Source organism: Trachypithecus francoisi, unplaced genomic scaffold (genome assembly GCF_009764315.1).
Source record: "Trachypithecus francoisi isolate TF-2019V2 unplaced genomic scaffold, Tfra_2.0 Lachesis_group3, whole genome shotgun sequence".
In the NCBI taxonomy this organism is placed as follows: domain Eukaryota; kingdom Metazoa; phylum Chordata; class Mammalia; order Primates; family Cercopithecidae; genus Trachypithecus; species Trachypithecus francoisi.
The window spans coordinates 46,839,596-46,857,086 of NW_022681468.1; the positions used below are offsets into that span (position 1 = coordinate 46,839,596).

Here is a 17,491-nt window from a genome sequence, read left to right on the forward strand (position 1 = left end):
ACAACATTTTCCAAAGTAGTTGTACAATTTTGCAGTCTCACCAGCAGGCTATGAGAGTTCTAGTTCCTCCACATCATCCTCAACCCTTGGTATAGGCAAAGAGAACCTTTGGGATCTGGGATTCTTCTTATTGGAATTTATAAATACAGTCATTTATAACTTAACTATTTGTACATGGACAAATCACTTTACCGCTGTGTCAGTTTTTTTATGTAAAGTGAAAGGTTTAGATTCTAAAATTGTGTTTTTAATTATTGTTTTCATTTCAGTGACATTTAAGAAGTTTCAAATCTATTTTTGAGTGGATAATACCTTCTTTTTGTTCAAAACATAAAGGACACAAATGACTACAATGAAAATTCTCCCACCTCTGTTCCCCAGTTAGTTTCCCCTTCCCAAAGGCAACCAGTGTTATCAGTTATCTTTCTACAGATACGGTATGCTTTCTCATTCTTTTTTCAGATACATAGCAATCTATTTTATCAGTGTGCCACAATTTATTTAGGTATCCCTGTAGAGATGCCATTTTGGTTAATTCTAATTTTTATGACAAACAGTCCTGCCACTAATAGCCTTGAACATATATTATTATACACATGGGTGAGAATACCTATAGGATAAATTCCTGGAGGTGGAATTACTGGATCAGATATATGTGCATTCTTAATCTCAGTAAATACTGCCAGAATATCCCCCACAAAGGTACTCTAAATTTATACTCCCATCAGTACTCAAAAAGTTTCAGAAAATACCATTAGAAGTTTGCATACTTTTTGACTTGGTAGTAATTCCACTCATATGAATTTATTCTACAAAATGCTGAAGAATGGATGGTTCAAAGAAATACCTAAAAGTTGGTAACCTAGAATTGATTTTCAGGGAAATGTAAATCAAAACACAATATGATACCACCTCACTCCTGCAAGAATGGTCATAATCAAAAATTAAAAAAAATAATAGATGTTGGCAAGGATGTGGTGAACAGGGAACACTTTTACACAGCTGATGGGAATGTAAACTAGTACAACCACTATGGAAAACAGTGTGGAGATTCCTTAAAGAACTAAAAGTAGAACTACCATTTGATCCAGTAATCCCAGTACTGGGTATCTACTCAGAGGAAAAGAAGTCATTATATGAAAGATACTTGCACACGCATGTTTATAGCAGCACAATGCACAACTGCAAAAATATGGAACCAGCCCAGATGTCTATCAGTCAACTAGTGGATAAAGAAACTGTAGTACATACATACTATGGAATACTACTCAGCCATAAAAATGAATGAAATAATGGCATTCGCAGCAACCTGAACGGAATTGGAGACCATTCTTTTTTTTTTTTTTTTCCTTTTTGGAGACACAGTCTTGCTCTGTTGCCCGTGTTTGAGTGTGGTGGTGTGATCTTGGCTCGCTGGAACCTCCGCCTCCCAGGTTCAAGTGATTGTCTCACCTGGGCCTCCCAGGTAGCTGGGATTACAGGTATGCATCGCCAAACCTGGCTAATTTTTATTTTAGTATAGACAGGGTTTGACCATGTTGGCCAGGCTGGTCTCAAACTCCTGACCTCAGGTGATCCACCTGCCTCGGCCTCCTAAAGTGCTGGGATTACAGGCGTACACCACCGCAGCAGTCCTGGAGACTTATTCTAAGTGAAGTAATTCAGGAATGGAAAACCAAACATTGTATGTTCTCACTCATAAGTGGGAGCTAAGCTATGAGGATGCAAAGGCGTAAGAATGATACATTGGACTTTGGGGACTTGGGGGAAGGGGTGGGAGGGGGATGAAGGAAAAAAGACTATACAATGGGTACAGTGTACACTGCTCAGGCGATGAGTGCACCAAAATCTCAGAAATCACCACCAAAGAACTTATTCATGTAACCAGCCACCACCTATCCCCCAAAAACTTATTGGAGAAAAAAAAATCAGTGATGGGCTGCCCATGCACATTCATTCCTGGAAACCAAGAGAAAACCTGAGCAATTTGTTACCCTCCAACTGGGACCAAAAAAGTTCTTTAAGGATAATAAATATATGTTTTGTGTTATAGCAGAAGGGCAACTTAGTATAGGGTTTACAAATAAAATACAGGATACCTAGTTAAGTCTGAGGTTTTTGTGTTTGTTTTTGAGATGGAGTCTTGTTCTCTTGCCAGGCTGGAGTGCAGTGGCACGATCTCAGCTCACTGCAACCTCCTAGTTCAAGCGATTCTCCTGCCTCAGCCTCTCAAGTAGCTGGGATTACAGACACGTGCCACCATACCCAACTAATTTTTGTATTTTTAGTAGAGACGGGGTTTCACCATGTTGGCCAGGATGGTCTCAATCTCCTGACCTTGTGATCTGCCCACCTCGGCCTCCCAAAGTGCTGGGATTACCAGCGTGAGCTACTGCGCCCGGCCTTTTTTTTTTTTGGAGATGGAGTCTTGCTCTATTGCCCAGGCTGGAATGCAGTGGCACTATCTTGGCTCACTGCAATCTCCACATCCCAGGTTCATGTAATTCTCCTGCCTTAGCCTCCCAACTAACTGGGAATACAGGCATGCACCACCACATTCCACGAATCTTTGTATTTTTTGTAGAGATGAGGTTTTGCCATGTTGGCCAGGCTGGTCTTGAACTACTGACCTCAGGTGATCCACCTCAGCCTCCCAAAGTGTTGGGATTACAGGCATGAGCCACCACGCACAGCCTAAGTGTGTTTTAATAAATAACCATTTTTACATGGGATAGCTTTATGTAAGGAAAGTATCTGTTTTCTGAAATTCACATTTAACTGGGTATCCTGTATTTTTATTTACTCACTCTGGCAACCCTAAAATGATGGGATTCTTGAATCAGATTGTGTTGCTTAATGTAATTTAGCCTCGAGAAGAAATCCAATTACTTGTACAGAGTAATCATTTATTTTATCTATGTGGAAGTTCCTTAAGCTTTTTACAAAAGAACTTTTCAACATGAATTCTGCATGACACAGATTACAAAATGAAGATAGCTTCATAATTATGTTAAGTACAAACACCAAAATTATAAGCACTGCCCTTGTTCTGTTTAAAGAGATACATAATGGAGCTATATGAATAAAAGAAGTTTTTTGTGCTTGTCAACATGGAAAACATTTGATTTTGTAATAAAATTTAAAGAACTAAAAAAATTTCTACTCTTAAGCATGTATTTGTTACAAATTCCGCATTAGGGCGAACTCCATTCTAAGAGTCAACCAACCTTCACTAATGATGGATGTCATCACTTACTGTACTCTTCCTTTAATGTGATAAAAATCCGTGTGTTACCACATGAAAGTAATGGGAAAAGGAAGAACAAGGAGAGAAGGAAAAAAAAGCTCATCAATTTAGGAATATTTTCAGATCAGACTGTTAAACAAATCTACTTTAACACTTTTGAAATTATTTTTTAAAATTACTTTGTGAAAAGAACGTTGGCTGGCACAATGGCTCACACCTACAATCCCAGCACTTTGGAAGGCTGAGGCAGGTGGACTGCTTGAGCCCAGGAATTCGAAGACTAGCCTGGGGAACATGGCGAAACCCCGTCTCTACTAAAAATATAAAAAAATTAACCAGGCAAAGTGGTGAACGCCTGTAGTTCCAGCTACTTGGGAGGCTGAGGTGGGAGAATCACCTGAGCCAGGGAAATAGAGGCTGCAGTGAGCCATGATCACACCCCTGCACTCCAGGCTGGGTGACAGTAGTCAAACGTAAGACCCTGTCTCAAACAAAAAAATTACCCTAAAGACCTCTTTTAAATCTCTGGCTTTAGGAGGGCATGGTGTGGCCGGGCGCGGTGGCTCAAGCCTGTAATCCCAGCACTTTGGGAGGCCGAGACGGGCGGATCACGAGGTCAGGAGTTCGAGACCATCCTGGCTAACACGGTGAAACCCCATCTCTACTAAAAAAATACAGAAAAAAGCTAGCCGGGCGAGGTGGCTGGCGCCTGTAGTCCCAGCTACTTGGGAGGCTGAGGCAGGAGAATGGCGTAAACCTGGGAGGCAGAGCTTGCAGTGAGCTGAGATCCGGCCACTGCACTCCAGCCCGGGCGACAGAGCGAGACTCCGTCTCAAAAAAAAAAAAAAAAAAAAAAAAAAAAGGAGGGCATGGTGGCTCACACCTGTAATCCCCACACTTTGGGTGGCCAAGGCGGGTGGATCATTTGAGGTCAAGAGTTTGAAACCAGCCTGGCCAACGTGGTGAAACCCTGTCTCTACTAAAAAACAAACAAACGTCTGGCTTTAAGAACTCAATCATCTAGTAGGGTAGAAACACACATGCACAAGTAAACATCAGGTAAATTGTCAAGTAAAATAACACAGATTGAAGAGGGCACTATTCTGGTGGTAGTGAGAAGTCAGCAAAAGCTTCATGGAAAAGTGGCTCTTGAGACAGCTCCGGATAAGTAGGGCTGAGAGTGGTAGGGAACTGCTCAAACCTTGACCACCTGTCCCTTTTGCTCCTGTTCCCCTACCACTCTCAGTCCTACTTGACTCGGATCCTGCATCAGGTCTACTCTTGCCTTGGCTCATTACCTGGACTATTTCTACCAATCTCTCCTCCCCCATGTTCTTGGAACACTATACTCTCCATAGCTCTCCTTCTACTTCCCCAGCCAATTCATAATCTTCACTGGAGTTCAGTTATACTGTTGCTTTCTCTGCAAAGCCTTTCCATACCACCCCTGCCTTCAAACTAGTGGGCTCTGTATCATTCTCTCACGGCACACCATAACTTCATATGCTTATTATACCTGCACTTACAATTACATGAGTTTGGATAAGCAGAGACTGTAATAAAAAAATAATAATTACATGAGTTAACTGTTTACATCTATCATTATACCATGATTATACATTCCATGAAGAGAAGGACTTTATTCTGTCTTGTTCACCGTTGTGGCTCCTGGGCCTTAAGCTTATGCCTAGCACATGGAAGATACTCAATAAATCATCAATGAATGAATTCTGTTAATAGGTTTTATACATGGTTGAATATAGCTTTGAATGCTTTCACAATCTTGATAGCTATGTTAAATTACAGGGCTTAAGGGCGGGTGCAGTGGCTCACGCCTGTAATCCCAGCACTTTGGGAGGCTGAGGCGAGCAGATCACGAGGTCAGGAGATTGAGAACATCCTGGCTAACACGGTGAAACCCCGTCTCTACTAAAAATACAAAAAATTAGCTGGGCATGGTGGTAGGTGCCTGTAGTCCCAGCTACCTGGGAGGCTGAGGCAGGAAAATGGCATGAACCCGTGAGGCGGAGCTTGTAGTGAGCGAAGATCGCACCACTCACTCCAGCCTGGGCAACAGAGCAAGACTGTCTCAAAAAAAAAAAAAATTACAGGGCTTATAAGAAAAGAAAGGTATATAAGCAAATTAACTGGGCAATCCACATAGATTTTCATAACTTAAAGCAATTTCATAGAAGGCATAGTATGTAGTAGTCTTTTAATATGCTAAGTGCAACCATCTTTCTTACTGAAAGAGAAGAAAACTAGAAATTTAACACAAAATAACAAACAATAAAAGCACACAATGGCCAGCTGGGCACAATGACTCACGCCTATAATCCTTGCACTTTGGGAGGCCGAGGCAGAAGGATCACTTGAGCCCAGGAGTTCAAGACCAGCCTGGGCAACATAGCAAGACCCTGTCTCTACAAAACATTTAAAAATTAGCCAGGTGTCGTAGTGCATGCCTGCAGTCCCAGCTACTCAGGAGGCTGAGGTGGGAGGATCGCTTCAGCCCAGGAGGTCAAGGCTGAAGTGAGCCGTGTTCACACCACTGCACTCCAACCCAGGTGACAGAGCAAGACCCTGTTTCAAAAACTGAAATAAAAGCATGCAATGCAATATTAAAACAGAAAGCTCCATCATCTTTTAAATAACGATTTTATAGATGGCAACTTCCATTATATTAGAGTGTCTTTATAGTTTTACTTTTTTTTTTTTTAGACAAAGTCTTGCTTTGTCATCAGGTTGGAGTGCGGTGGCACGATCTGGGCTCACTGCAACCTTCATCTCCCGGGTTCAAGTGATTCTCCTGCCTCAGCCTCCTAGGTAGCTGGGACTACAAGCGCACGCCACCACGCCCAGCTAATTTTTGTATTTTTAGCAGAGTCGGGGTTTCACCATGTTGATCAGGATGGTCTCAATCTCTTGAGCTTGTGATCCACCTGCCTTGGCCTCCCAAGGTGCTGGGATTACAGGTGTGAGCCACCCCACCCGGCCTATATTTTTACCTTCTTAGTCACATGTAAGAGGTATCTATTCAAAGTTAACCTAAACTCAAAATATGCTCAATATTTGAAATGTCATACTTAGTCAATATTCAGTTAGTTTCATAATCCTTTCCAGCCTCCAGATAAAAGGATTTTAACAGTGTGTATCTATTCAATGAATATACAGTTTTGTTCTCTGTAGCAACATCCCAATGCTTCATGACCAAATTTGTATCAATTAGAAGGGACAGTACTCAAGCTGATAACTTATTTATCTCCCATTTATTGAATTGCTACAGAAGGAAATCATTAAAATATTTAATGTATAAATCTAAAGTTGCCTCCTAGGTCCAACTGGATTTAAATGACACTTTTCTTTTCATTTTTATAATTAGTAGAAATAACTTATTATAAAGGCTGAAGAATATACTAAAATGCTTGGTTTTGTGACATCTGATTTTCCAACTGTAAGTTATTAGCACTTAGGAAAAAAGCAATCACTTAAAATAAAACTAAAAGTATAAAGCCTATGTTTAAAACATGGCCTTTATTAATACTGCCCACTGAGCTCCATTTTTATTTTACATTGAAATACTTCTGCTTTGCAAAGAAAAGACAGAAAAGTGCATTTTACAAGAGTACTTTTTTGTTTTTAATTCTCTGAGAAAATGGAATCTGAATCACAAGTTCACAATGTGGTAAAATGAAATTAAGAAACAATGATTTCAGTAATGCTATGCCATCACTAGTGTTTAGCTCTGACTTTTTCTTGTAAATCAGATCCTGATATACAGTCTAGAGCATCTAGGTTATTATTCTACAGCATATTAAACACAGAAAAGGAGGTTTTAAAAAAAAACCCCTTTCAACGTACAAACATGAATTTAAAAATTGCTTTTAAAAAATCACCTTTTTACATAATGTATATGCAAAACTGCTTTAAATACATGATTTTGGAAGAATTATTTACAAAATGTATCAGTCTGTGGAACAATTCACAGACAAAGCATACATAGTTGCTTTACTTAGTTGTTGCATCTCAACTTTGGGAGATATAAATTCATTCGGCAGTATAGCAAACATAAAAACTGTGACAAAGTATCTTAAGGGCAACCAAAAATTTGATCCTCAAAACAGTTTAAATACTAGGACTGCCAAAGTTTCTAAACAAGGACATACTTTAATGATCCAGATGCCCATTTATAGTTCTATACTGTTTGATGGACTGAGACAGACTCCCTTTAACACAGGCAAGGCTGCAGGATGCAACCTCCTGTAAAAAGGACAGCTGAGAGCTATTGTCATCCAAAGAGTGAATTAACCTAGAATTTTCTTTTTTTCAATTTTATTAATATTTTAAAAAATACATAAAAATACAACATCCAATGTCTGAATAAATATATTTAACAAGTTGCAAGATAATACCTTATTTTACACAAAATTTTCAGCTTTAGAAATCTTGTTAAATAACTTCATTGTTGTTATATATTTCATTTTTGTCTTTTTGTAACAAAATAAAAACTCTGAAATTACATAGAAAAAAGACAAAATATTTTTGTCAAGGGATAAGATAGTCCACTGAAAACTTATTCACAATTCCACTGTAAACATTAATAAACATTAAAATATTTGCATAATTGTGTGCTCAAAAATCCTATAAAAAGTGGAAGACTTATTACAACTGTAGTTTTCAGTCAACTACACTTCCTTTCACAATTTATTTTGTCCCATTTACACCTTTAATCCTGGGCACACTGCTGAACATATACTTTGGCAGTTCTAAATAGCAAGTGCTTCCACAAAAAAAAAAAAAAAAAATAATGAAAAAAACACAACATAAACCCCCTACTCACCAAGTGTTCAAATACATCTTAGTGAAAGTGCAGCAGTAACTATTCAGCTGGGTAATATTTTGATGTTTATCATGTGCACTTGCTTGTCTATGATTTCTATAACACCTGAAAACTTTATTATACAAATTCAAATTTGCTAAGTGCCCTTTGTTCTATATCACAACAAACGAAAAAAAAGTAAAGAGGAAAAATTATGACAAATATGGCAGGCTGCTTAACCTTCACTTATTAATCAGCTTATTTTTTGCAACAAGAAAAAAAAAGAGAGAGGGGAATAGATACAATCCAGCCTGGAAAAGTATATAGGATATACTTAGCAATGTCAAACCAGTTGAGTGCTTTCTGTGGTTGTAATTCAGGGTCTGGGGATTTATGTCCATGGCAGCAAACTGCTGGGAAGGTAGAGAAAATGTTTATCACCTGCATTCTACAGCAAGTACATTTTGTGGGGGAGATGATGATGAGGGACTCATTCCAGTGTCTGATGAAGCAGATGACATGGAGGCTCCCGCATGAGACACTGTGGAATCAAAACAACTATGTTAGATCCAAAAACTGTTACACAAAGATACCTAGCTAACAGCAAATTAGAAATAAAATTCTTAACATTATTCACCGTAATCACAGGCCTCTTATATGTCACATGAAGGAGTAACAAATTGTCAGCAAAAATTTTGTTTGGCTCAATTAAGTGGAGTTAGTCTTTGGTCAGTTAGGTACTACTCAACACTTAAAAAGACATCATAAAATATAAAGATTAAAGAGACAAAAACTCTTAAACCTCTAGTTGGGAGATCCCCTGAAGGAACTTAGCTCAGTCAGAAACAAGGTAAACCTGAGTGAGATAAACACAGAACCATAGGGAATTTCTGCTTTATCTATGGGTCATAGGACCATAAAAGAATTAACTTAACTCAGAGAATTTCCTCTGACAGGTATCAGAATCATGGAGATCAGGACGAAGTAATGTGTTATAAGCAAAAAGTCCTCAAATGGTTTTAATGTAATTTTCTCCAGGAGGACATAACACAGATTAGGGATCAGTACTTTGAGCATTAGGTGTTTTGCCACTTTTTAAGTTCTTTGCTTTTATCTTCTCTTTCCTTGCAAAACTCTTGTCTTCTGCCAATCTTTCCCTGATTGTTCCTATTTTATTTGAAGTTTTAATTTTTGTTTATTCAAGTATCATTACAACCTCCGGGGCTCAAGCGACACTCCCGCATCAGCCTTCCAAGTAGCTGAGACTATGGGTGCATGCCACTGCACCCAGCTAAATTTTTAATTTTTTGTAGAGATGGGATTTTGCTATGTTGCCCAGGCTGGTCTCCAATTCCTGGGCTCAAGCCATCCTCCTGCCCCAGCCTCCTAAATGCTGGAATTATAAGCGTGAGCCCCATGCCCAGGCAACAAATTCTTATATATATGCCAGAAATCACTCAAATTTCAGTTTAATAACTCATTATGAAAACCTAAGCAAATAAAAATGGAGAAAAGACTATAATAAGCTGGGCATGTTGGCTCATGCCTATAATCTCAGTACTTTGGGAGGCCAAAGCAAGAAGATTGCTTTAGAACAGGGATTCGAGACCAGCCTGAACCACATAGTGAGAATGTGTCTCTACAAAAAAAAAACTAAAAAATTAGCTGGGTGTGGTGGCAGGCAACAGTGGTCCCAGGCACCTGTGATACCAGCAACTTGGGAGGCTGAGGTGGTAGAGTCGCTTGAGCCCAGGAGTGTGAGGCTGCAGCAAGCCGTGATCACGCCACTGCACTCCAGTCTGGGTGACAGACTGTTCCCCTGCCCCCCAAAAAAAGATGGTAATAAAAAAATCTTTTTGGCCGGGCGCTGTGGCTCACGCCTGTAATCCCAACACTTTGGAAGGTCGAGGTGGGTGGATTACTAGGGGTCAGGAGTTGGAGACCAGCCTGGTCAATATGGTGAAACCCCATCTCTACTAAAAATACAAAAATTAGCCAGGCATGGTAGCGGGCACCTGTAATCCCAGCTACTCGGGAGGAGAATGGCTTGAACCTGGGAGGCGGAGGTTGCAGTGAGCCAAGATCGTGCCATTGCACTCCAGCCTGGGCAACAAGAGCAAAACTCCGTCTCAAAAAAAAAAAAAAAAATTTTAATTGTCTGAAATGTATGTCACCTTTAGGAAACTGACCCCAGAGCAGTGGTGGGCTCTCTGAAGTAATTTTAATTTGCTAATTTGTTCTTTTCTTCTTTTGATATTCAAAAGTTCTATAAAGACATCTTGGTATTTACAGCTTTTAAAAGGATGAACACGAGAAGTCTGATCTCTTTCCATTTGTTCCACCCTGTTCCTATTTGTAGGAATTAAAAACTGCTGGACTTGGAGCACAATGGTCAAGACCACACATGACAGGTCACTCTACCACAAAGTCATCCTCTAAATCTCTACTAGAGGCAGAAAACTTCTCTCAACATGATCAACTCTATCAGGTAATTTACCTTTTATTTGTTTTTTAAGAGACATCCCTTCTGGAGCTTTCACCTCCTGTTCCATCCTACTCCCGGAATAGTTGCTTTCTAAGTCTGCTATGCAGTGGTCATCCTACAGCTTCCATTCACCATCACCTTCAGATATTCCTTCTCTATTTTCCTACATAGGATTCCTTGTTTGCCAGATCCCATGTCGTCTTAGCTTGGCTTCTAGTGTCTAGTACTACCATTGAGAAATCAGATGTAAGACTCTTGATGCTGTTCTAAGATCCATTTCTTTTTATATATGTATCTTTATATGGTAAATTTTTCGAATCTTTTTGTTTTTTTTGAGACAGAGTCTCACTCTGTCACCCAGGCTGGAGTGCACTGGCGCGATCTCGGCGTTCACAGCAGCCTCTGCTTCCGGGTTCAAGTGATTCTCAAGCCTCAGCCTCCTGAGTGGTTGGGATTACAGGCATCTGCCGCCACGCCCGGCTGACTTTTGCAGTTTTAGTAGAGAGGGAGTTTTGTCATGTTGGCCAGGTTGGTCTTAAACTCCCAGCCTCCAGTGATCTACCTGCCTCCGCCTCCCAAAATGCTGGGATTACAGGCATGAGCCACTGTGCCAGGCCTAGAATCTACTCTTTATCTACAGGATTCTGAAATTTCATATGCTTTGGTGATTTTCACTCCCATTATTTATAGAGGGCACAGTGAGTCCTTTCAATTTTCTAACTCACATCCTTCAGTTCTAGAATTTTAAAACTATTTCTCTGATGACAACTTCCTCTTGTTTATTCAACTCTCCTTCTAGAAATCCTATGATTCAGAAGTTGGAGCTCCTCACCAGTTTCCATATTTCTATTATTTCTTCTCTCCTATTGTCTTTTTGATCCTCTAGTGGAATTTCTTCAGCTTCACTGCCTTATTAATTTTTCTAAATTCCTGCTATCATATTTTAAAGATATCCTTCTTGTTCTCTCAGTTTTTAAAATAGTTACTATGCTTTTGTTTCAAGGTAGCAGTATCTTTCCCTTTACCTCTGGATACAAATCGAACATCCCTAATCCAAAAATCCAAAATCTGAAACTTTTGAGCATCCATGTGATGCCACAAGTGGAAAATTCCACACATAAGCACTTACCACAAACTTTGTTTCATGCACAAAATTATTTAAAGTATTATATAAAATTACCTTCAGGTTATGTGTATAAAGTGTCTATGAAACATAAATGAATTTTGTGTTTAGACCTGGGTCCCATCACCAAGATATTTAATTATGTACAAATATTCCAAAATCTGAAAAAATAAAAAACCCAAACACTTCTAGACCCAAGCATTTCAAATAAAGGATACTCAACTTGGATTAACTATTAAGAATAGTAGTGCTTTTTTTTTTAAAATATGGTATATTATCTGTTTTTTTCCAGTTCCTTTTTTTTACTTTGGCTTCTGCCTTTATGTAGGGGTTTTCCTCAAATGTCTGGTCATGTGGCTTCCATATTTAACATTAAAAAGCTGACTGAAAGCTGTGTATGAACATCAGGGCTTTTAAATATGGACAGTGCACATGTAGTGATTGTCAAGGATCTTGATTTTTGTTTCAGGAACATCCAAATAGTAGGTAATTTTTCTTGGGCTGGTCATTTTCTTTAGAAGAATCTTCCAATCTCCTCCCAGGAATAAGCATAAGCTTAGCTGCCAGCTTTCAGGAAGCCAAGAGGACTAGGCCTCTTCTAACGAAGAGGCACAGCAATCTAACTATTCAGTACGCAAACTTTCACTCCATCCACTATTTTGGCTTAGCACTTAATCATTACCCTCAGCTGTGGCTGGTGCCCCCAAGTCTACAAGCCTACTGATTTCCTCATTCTCCGTTAAGTTAATCTATTTTCTGCTTGAGTTGGGGGTGAGGTAGACTTGCTTCACTGATGGGAAGAGGAGATCCAATTTCTCCTTCCATTTTCAACCAATCCCATTTCTCAGCATTGTCCCATATCCCTTCTGAGGGCTTTTCTGGGGTTACATGGTATGAATTGTCTTCCTTCTTGTTATTTTGTCTCACTATGAGGACAAGCAAGCTTAGTTTCAGCAGTATCTCATCTGCTAGGACAGTTATAGTAGTCCATCAGTTATGCAGCTTCCAAAAGATATACTGTTGACATTTCTTGTCTGCTGTGGTCATTCTCTTGTCCTTTTGAGTTTAGGGCTCTTAATTTCCTTTACTGTTATTTTAACAGGGCTTGGGGATGGATTGTATATGGACATGTTCATGTTTAACTAGAAGTTAATCCTATAAGCCCCGAAGGGCTAGCTCAGACACTACTCCCTCTCTGTGATTACTCCAAAGTAACCTCTCCTTCCACTAATTCCTATACTTGCTAATATCATTCTTAGGGCACACACTGTTCCACTAGATGTTAAGATCTCTGAGATGAAAGTCTGTGTCTAACTCATTTCTGCACTTCCACCACCTGGCAGTGCCTGGCGCACGGCACATGCTCATTAAAGTTGCTGGGCGGCACTATCTTATCTTTTAGTTGTTTAGGGAATGATTTCTAATCCCAACAAGATAATCTCCTTGAGAATAAGCCTTATGATTCATTCATTTTGGTGAACCCCACAACAAATACAGTGCCTATTAATAGGTGCCAATAAATGTTTGAGCAAAGAGTGAATTTCAGAAGGAGTATGCTCTACCTGAGAATCCATCACATTTAGTACAACCACACATTTTGAAAGACAGTTCATACTCCCTTTTAAGGGTGTCATTTTGATTAACTCAGTTGCTGACCTACTCATTTCAGCAAAAGAAAACACTAGGAATTTAAAAACAGCACTTAATAAATGTGTGCTATATTCAAAGAGTATCAAATTTAAATCTTCTAAAATGATAGGATATAGTTTTGAAATATAAGAGGAGAAAAATTATAATAAAATTACCTTCCCTGTCTTTCTTTTTTAATCTTTTTCTCCTCCTATCTATGGTTGCAACTTCAGACTTCAAAGACATATAATATTTTCTGATTTCCTGTAGTTTTTCTTGGAGAAATGAGATTCTCTCCGTACTGTTCATATTATCTAATTCATCTAAAAGGGGGGGAAAAAAGTTAATTTGCATTTTAAAATAATTCTTTGAGAACAATGATGGCAGTTCTATCAAACATCTAACTCATAAATCAACAAAAGCTTTAGTTTATTAAAACCTAGTACAGTAAGCTAAAAAAGATTGTAAACAGGGAAGATGTGAATTAAATTCATGATTAAGAATTATTTTTAGATCCCAAATGTTCTATACTAAACATTTATTACTTAAATGATCAGAAAAACATAAGAAAACATCAACACAAACCAACCCTGACCTATCTATAATTATAGTTATCAGAATAGTTTCCCTGTATTGACATTTTCTTCACTACTACTAGTTATACAGTAGTTAGTGCTACAAAGGGCACTTCAGTTTCACTGATTTATATAAATCATACATGTCTTCTTAATGGAGACCTTCCTGTAAGTCAATATTTATCAAGTTAATTTTATGGAAAGACACAGATTTATACTTAAGACAACACGTAGTGATTATTGCTAAGGCAGTATTTGGAATATCTAAATAGTTAATCATTATTCCTTATTTTATTAACATTAATCCAAGTTGATATTTTAAGATATATTCCACTTTACAGTATTCATCTATCAAGTTTTCTATAAGCTTCTTACTGAGTTGAAAGCTCCATTTATATGTCCTAGGGGATGAATTTGGATGTTTTTCTCTGTGTTTATCTTTCTCTCCATCTTTGATGTGTGGGGATATTCTTGCAGGAGATCGTGCAGGTTTCTGTGGCTTAGATACATTAAGATGCTTTACTGGGGTACATTTACTTGAATTGTCTAGGACAGGAAGATCTTCACTATCACTGCTTTGTCCTATAAATAATAAAAAAGATTAACTCAGATTATAAATGATAAAATTCTTAAATATCAAAATGCAACAGACCTAACAATTACATTTTTGGTATCCTACAGAAATATGTGCACAAATGCACAAAGTTTATAACAGTATTAAAAAAAAAAACAAAACCTAAATGCTCACCAACGAGAAATGGTTAAAAATGATAAACTTTTTAATACTTTCCTAAAGTTGTTAAAAAGAATGAACTAGAGTTCATAAGAATAAAAATAGCAAAATATGTAGTATAATACTGTTAAATGAAAATGCAAAGTTATAAAACAATATAGTATTGCTCCATTTATGTTTAAAACAAGCCAACAAACTGCTAAAAATACTAACACTGTAAGACTAAAGCTAGCATTGAAAAACACCAACCTGTTCCATTCTTTTCATTTTTGGCTGCAGCATTTGTTCGCTTTGGGGTACGCTTTTGCTTTTTTGCCATTAATCCACTACTGCCATCACTTGGTCTTTTCTGACCTGAAATAAGATGAAAAAGAGAACGTAAAAAAAAAAAAAAGAGGAAGTATATTTATTCAACAGACTACACTGACATTTCTTTTTTTAAGAAGAGAGAAAAGAAAAAGAAAGTACTTTACAGATCAACAGTACCTAAAACTCAACAGTTTTAATTTTTGGTTTACATATAAACACTAACTTTTCCCTAGAAAGTCCTTACCCTTCTCTCTGCTCTCTCTCTCTTGTACAATTATACTACAGGTACCAGAGGCAACATTAGTTTCAAATCCATTTGCCGATTCCCTCTCACAAAGACCTTCTTGAGATTCTTCAGCAATACTATCAACTTCAATCGTTATATCACTCTCACTTTTTACGCTTCGAGACTCATCTTGACTAAGAGTAAGTGGTGAAGCTACTGAAAAGTTATGTTGGACTACAGGAGGTAGGGCAGGTGGAATAGAAACAAGAGAGTTAGACTCAGAGCTTTCAACTGCTACATCCTCAATGCTGGTCTTATCCTTTTCATCCAAATCATCCAAATCTACTTCATGGCAAACCAAGGTTTCAGGCCCAATCAGAGGCATTGCATCCTCATCTTCTTTTAGTGGAATATTTACAGTTTCTTCAGCTGGACTATCAAATCTTTCACTAGTCAGTTGTTGGATGCATTGGTTTGACTCTGCTATCAATGATGGCATTCCTTCATTTTCTCTTTCAAAGTGCTGTTCAAAATTTAACTTTTTCATTCCCTCAGATCCAATACAATCACTGGTCCTTTCTTGAGATACAGTAGTTGTCATTTCCATTCCATTCTCAATTCTTATTTTTTTCTCTGGTGATGATTGTCCTAGTATTTTCCGTTTCAACTTCTTTTCTTTCACACATTGGTCAATTTCATCTTCTGTAGAAGAAGAGAAGTTTTTATTGTCTAATGAAGACAATTCAAGACTACGAGCCTCTATATGAGGTTCACTTCCTGCTTCATTCTGGCCAAATGATGAAATCTTTATAATTTCTAAGGAAAGATCTTTTGTCTTGCTTCGTCTTCCCTTTCCTTTTGGAGATTTTTCGGCTTCTTTCTTAACTTCTTCTGCTTGTTCCATTTTGTTTCCAAAAATCTGTACTATTTGTTCATTCTCTCCAACTTCTAACTTCAGGGTTTCTAAAGGCTGCATCTGAGTCCTATCATTTTCTTTTAACATGTGTGCAGAAATCTTTGGATTTTCTTCATCTAGCTTATCATCATTCAAATTTTCATTTTTTTCTAGTTCATCTTTAAGAGAAAGTTCTTCATTTATTAGATTCTTTTCTAAAGCATCTTCTGCTTCACTATCAGATGAACAAGAGTCTGTAAGAGGAAATATTATTATATTATGCAGGCTTTTATATTACCAATGTAATTTTATAATAAAAATCTTACCAAAAATAATAATAAAAATATTAATCATGTACCTCTGAATACCTCCCTGTAGAAATTTCCGATATAAAACAAATCATAACATTTGTGCCAAGAATTTGAGGGGGAGGGGAATCTACATTAAGCTCCAAGTAAAAATATATTATATTGCGTATTACTAACTCAAATCTATATGAAAAGCTATTTTGCAATATTCCCCAGTATGATATTTAGGTACAAGAGTCCTTAAAAAAAAATCAAAGGATTAGTACCTAGACATCCTAGACATGAAGTTAATTTGTTAAGTGGTTTGAGATAGTATCTAGGAGGGACATGTGATGGGCATTTTGTATCCTAAGAAAGGAACATGACATTCTACTTAAAATAATTGTGGAAAGAAAAGTTTTTTTTCTTTCCTTTCCTTTTCTTTTTTTGTTTTTTTTTTTTTTAAGACACAGTCTCACTCGGTCGCCCAGGTTGGAGTGCAGTGGCGTGATCTCGGCTCACTGCAAGCTCCGCCTCCCAGGTTCAAGCCATTCTCCTGCCTCAGCCTCCTGAGGAGCTGGGATAGACGCGGGCCACCATGCCCGGCTAATTTTTGTATTTTTAGTAGAGACGGGGTTTTGTCACGTTGGCCAGGCTGGTCTCAAACTCCTGACCTCAAGTGATCCACCCATGTCAGCCTCCCAAAGTGCTGGGATTACAGGCATGAGCTATGGCGCCCAGCAAGAAAAGTTTTTAAAATGGGCAACTGGAATCCTCAAAACTTTAAATATTCTTAACAAACAAGAAAGTATAGGAAACAAAAATTATTCCCTGTAAGTAAGGGAACTTGTAAAATAATAAAGTAGGGTTCTAAGACTGTATAGGATCTAAAAAATATAAAAATCTTGTCCACATGGTGCTCATATTCTCAAGAAGTTCAAAACAGCAAACACGAATTTTTAAGTGAAAAGGTGTATACAATTTTATTTTGTGGTTTTATCATAAACAGAATGTAGAATTCATTTTCATGTTTTAAAAAATCCCTTTCAGTGGTAGTTTAATAAGGCTGGTATGTAGTTTTGTAAACTGGACACTAAACAGTTATGCCTTCTAGGTACCTTTCACTTTGTGGACATCTTTCATTTGTCAGCAGATGGCAGTAA

At 37.9% G+C, this 17,491-nt stretch overlaps 1 protein-coding gene across 4 annotated transcripts in view; it reads right to left on the reverse strand.

Moving 5' to 3' along the window:
• Window positions 1-6,862: 6,862 nt before the first annotated feature.
• The window catches only part of ARID4A (AT-rich interaction domain 4A), a 74,580-nt gene continuing 63,951 nt past the window's right edge, over window positions 6,863-17,491 (reverse strand). For all 4 annotated transcript variants that reach the window (XM_033187904.1, XM_033187902.1, XM_033187903.1 and 1 more), the window contains 5 exons: window positions 15,165-16,295; window positions 14,861-14,965; window positions 14,254-14,460; window positions 13,480-13,626; window positions 6,863-8,607 (listed from right to left, as the gene is read on the reverse strand). In XM_033187904.1, the coding sequence (XP_033043795.1) occupies window positions 8,504-8,607; window positions 13,480-13,626; window positions 14,254-14,460; window positions 14,861-14,965; window positions 15,165-16,295 (1,694 nt within the window). In that variant the 3' untranslated portion in view covers window positions 6,863-8,503. The remainder of the gene's footprint in view (window positions 8,608-13,479; window positions 13,627-14,253; window positions 14,461-14,860; window positions 14,966-15,164; window positions 16,296-17,491) is intronic.